This window comes from Chionomys nivalis, chromosome 1 (assembly GCF_950005125.1).
Source record: "Chionomys nivalis chromosome 1, mChiNiv1.1, whole genome shotgun sequence".
Classification (NCBI taxonomy): Eukaryota; Metazoa; Chordata; class Mammalia; order Rodentia; family Cricetidae; genus Chionomys; species Chionomys nivalis.
The window spans coordinates 91,649,028-91,653,369 of NC_080086.1; the positions used below are offsets into that span (position 1 = coordinate 91,649,028).

General features: G+C 49.3%; 1 protein-coding gene across 1 annotated transcript; it reads right to left on the bottom strand.

The window, feature by feature from the left end:
• Positions 1 to 1,747: 1,747 nt before the first annotated feature.
• LOC130872785 (retinoic acid receptor alpha-like) lies at positions 1,748 to 3,458 on the bottom strand. The gene has a single exon (XM_057767036.1). The coding sequence runs from the start codon at positions 3,270 to 3,272 to the stop codon at positions 2,241 to 2,243; it is 1,032 nt and encodes a 343-aa protein (XP_057623019.1). The 5' UTR covers positions 3,273 to 3,458; the 3' UTR covers positions 1,748 to 2,240.
• Positions 3,459 to 4,342: the final 884 nt, after the last annotated feature.

The following is a 4,342-nucleotide window of genomic DNA, read 5'->3' on the forward strand; positions in this document are numbered from 1 at the left end:
TAGGGAGCTCAGAATGAGAGCCTGTAGGAGGTCACAGAGCTGGAGGGGACCTGGAGGAGGGCTCTGGTACTTCACTCACCAGCATGGGGCTGGGATTGTTCCCTCCGTAAGAAGGATGCTGGCCAGGGATGCAAGATACTGGCACTGCCAGGGCTTTCAAACTCCAGTTCCCTTCCAGGTTTTGTTTTTCCAGTCTGAAAAATGGGGTTAATGATTAGTAAGCCCCCACCTATTTCATGTCAATGAGGAGGATTTCTTAAGTGAATAATTTTGTGTATTGAAATGAGCAGACAGATTTTTGAGTCTTTGGAGAGAAGCTCTTACTTATTATCAGGGTCAATTCACTGAACAGAAATTCTATTTAACGCCACTGCTGCCTCTCTGTTGCTGGGTGACCCAGGAGCCCAGTTGCTTCTGTGAGAACATGGGGCTCTTCTTAGGTGTCCAACCCCAGCTCTGGGAGATCATAGAGCCTAAGAGGGAAGGGGCATCATGTGAGCACTGAATAGACATGGAGCACAGTGGAGAATAATGGAGCTGCAAGCTGAGTCTCTGGTCGGACCTCGGAAGACTGAAAGGTAGGTCTCACCAAAGGCCCTTGCTGAGTGCCAGCAGCTCAGGGAGAGGTATGAGTAGAGAGCTGGGTGCAGAGGACACCCCAGGCCAAGAAGGCCAGCTTTGAAGCTGCTCCTTTTTTCACACACTGTCATTGTATGTTCACTCAAAGAATGAGAAATAGATACACAGAAAAAGTAGAATAAGAAAACATCAAATCAGTTGTGTGACTCAAACAATATTTGGGCACATTGATTCTATGCTATGCCTAGTATAGACGGTCCCTATGAATGTGTAAGTTAATGGATACATCAAAATGGAAACTTAGAAATACGGATACCTCTCACCCACTATGTGTAACATGCTCTCTGGTTATATTGCTGTATAATTTTTGCTATATTATATATTTAATATACACTACACTTCTCTCTCTCTCTCTCTCTCTCTCTCTCACACACACACACACACACACATATACATGCACACACAGGAAACTTGTTTCCTCCTTTTGAAGAATATAGTAGAGCTGATAATAACCAAAATGAAAAGGAAGGAAATGATATGGCCTAAGCCTCATATGATTCTGGGCTGGATAGAAGAGGAGCTAAAGAAAGGCACAGAGTGACACCAGTGTCCTGCTACACAGGGAAATCCCCACCTCTGCAGAAGCTGTGTCTGTTCCTTGGTGTGGATCTTGGTTATGATAGACATTTCTCAGAGTGCCTTGATTCTTGAGGCAGCTAAATTCGAACAAAAAACCAAAGACAATTATTTGGGGATGATCTCTCTCTCTCTCTCTCTCTCTCTCTCTCTCTCTCTCTCTCTCTCTCTTTCTCTCTTCTCTCTCTCTCATCTATAATCTATCTATCTATCTATCTATCTATCTATCTATCTATCTATCATCTGTCTGTCTGTCTGTCTGTCTGTCTGCCTGTCTATCTATCTATCATCTATCTATCTATCTATCTATCTATCTATCTATCTATCTATCTATCTATCATTTATCATCTATCTCTATCATCTCTGTATCTACATCTATCTAGTCCATATCTTTATCTTCTGTGTATGTCTAGATCTATCTATTTCTGTCTATTTCCTATCCCGTCCATGTCTATACCTATTAACTGGGCTTCTTTTTTTTTTTTTTTTGTTTTTTTTTTTGTTTTTTTTGTTTTTTTTTTTTTGTGCTTAAAATGAAAATTCTTATTAAAAAAATCAAAACAAAAAAATTAAAATAAAAACGAAACCAGCGAGAATTAATATCTGGGGGGTTGGTACGCAGGATATGTACAGGGGATCTCCCCCACCCTGGACACCCCCCTCTGTCACCATCTGAAGCAGGGGGAAGTTCCCCAACGGGGGAGCGATGGCTTGAGTTCGGAGGACAGGAAGCCAGGTCTCGGCGTTTGCTGGTGATGAAGACGTGGCAAGGTGCGTTGGGGCTAAGGCCCAGGTCCTCACATGGCTCAACGCCTGGCCCCTGATGCCAGCCCAGGCTGCTGGAAGAGGGCAGTCCATCTTGGGTCCAGGCCTCTGTCCACAGAGTCACTGCCTCCTCCCTCCTGTCCCCGCAGAAGGTTCCCAGTTCTGTCTGGGAGGAAGAGGCGGGGCAGGGCTGATGGGTCATGTGGCCAGTAGGAAGGCAGAGAAAGCCAGGGCAGGGTTGAGGATCGTCCATGTGGGGGTCATGGGGACTGGGTGGCAGGGCTGCTTCTGTGGGAGCTGGGGCTGAGGCTGGGGCTACAGCTACCCGGAGGGGGGGCCAGGCCACCCCCATCTCGGGCTCCGCCCCCCGACTGTCCACTTAGAGTGTCCAAGCCCTCAGAGTTTTCCAGCATTTCCTGGATAAGAGGTGGCATGGAGCCGGGAATCTCCATCTTCAGGGTGATCACTCGCTCCGCTCCCTTGGCGCTGATGCTCCGAAGATCCGTGATCTTCATCAGCATCTTGGGGAACATGTGGGGACGGCTGGGCCTCCGTTTCCGGACGTAGACCTTCAGTGCCTCCAGCAGCGGCTCCTGCAGCATGTCCACCTTGTCTGGCTGCTCCAGGTCCTGCCGGTCTCCACAGATGAGGCAGATGGCACTGAGCAATCCAGTCTCTGCATCGTCCATCTCCAGGGGCAGCAGCTGGTTGGCGAAGGCAAAAACCAAGTCGGTGAGAGGGCCAAAGCCAGCATTGTGCATCTGCGTCCGGTTCAGGGTCAGCCCGTCTGAGAAGGTCATTGTGTCTTGTTCAGGTCTGTACCGCGTGCAGATTCGCAGAATCAGGATATCCAGACAGGCTGCCTTGAGGAGGGTGATCTGGTCAGCAATGGTGAGGGTGGTGAAGCCGGGAAGCTGCTTGGCGAACTCCACCGTCTTAATGATGCACTTGGTGGAGAGTTCACTGAACTTGTCCCAGAGGTCAATGTCCAGAGAGACGCGCTGTTCTGAGCTGTTGTTCGTAGTGTACTTGCCCAGCTGGCAGAGGGCCGGGAAGGTCTCCTGGTGAGCCTTGCGCACCTTCTCGATGAGCTCCCCCACCTCCGGGGTCAGCGTGCAGCTCTCTGAGCACTCGGCCTTGGGCGTCTCTTTCTTCTTTTTGTTTCGATCGTTTCGTACCGACTCCTTGGACATGCCCACTTCGAAGCATTTCTGCAGCCGGCAGTACTGGCAGCGGTTCCGGGTCACCTTGTTGATGATGCAATTCTTGTCCCGGTGACACGTATACACCATGTTCTTTTGGATGCTGCGTCGGAAGAAGCCCTTGCAGCCCTCACAGGCGCTGACCCCATAGTGGTAGCCCGATGACTTGTCCTGACAGACGAAGCAGGGCTTGTAGATGCGGGGCAGAGGTGGTGGCGAGGGGGGGCTGGGCACTATCTCTTCCGAACTGCTGCTCTGGGTCTCGATGGTACTCACTGCCGGGCATAAACATGCCCAGGTGTCTTAACTGGGCTTCTTAAAGCTCCTTGGTGTCTCCTTGTCTATCCATGCTCCCTCCTTCTTGTGATAATCCTAAACCTGTACCTATTTTCAGCGCTTCCTTGGCTTGTCTTATTTGTACTAATAGTTCTTCTTTTGTCTGAATTCTGAGTCTCCTTGGCCAATGGTCTGAACTTTAAGGACTGCTGACTTCACAGATCCTTTCCATATTATCGAGGCCCACAATCGCCAGTGATGTTGGTGGTAGTAGCAGTCATGAGGGACAGAGAGAGAAGTTAGAAACACTACCATCTTTGTACAGCTCTGTCACAAAGCAGGTGGTCTTGACCAATGTGCAGGTGGAGGCTGGGATGAGAAGCACATCATAATGCTGGACCTCCTGGACTGGCAAGACCATACTCCAGAGGCAGCAGCTATGCATGGCACACCAGACAGATGCTCTCATTATGGGCTTCCTGAATGTGCACCTTTGCGCACCTGGTTCTCATCACCTAAGATTTATTTATTCTCAGTCGCTGGGCTGACTGTTGGGAAGCTCTACCCAGTCCTGCTCCTCCCATTCCAGACCCTGTCTCTGAGAAAGCCCACCATCGATAGACCATGCCTATAGGCTATTTAAGATGAGGTCTCCCAACTGACCAGATGAGGAGAACCTGCAGGCTCTGTCTTTCAGCTCTCCTCTGAGACTTTTATACTCTCTGTTCTGAGGGCACCATTGTTCACCTCATTGTAGTCATGTCTTCTCTTAGTTTATATAAAGTCACGGAGCAAACGTGGCTGCCATATATGTCCTGGGGGAAAGGTAGGGATTGCTGGCTCACAGGCTGGATTAATGGAATCTAATTGATCAGGTTCTTTGG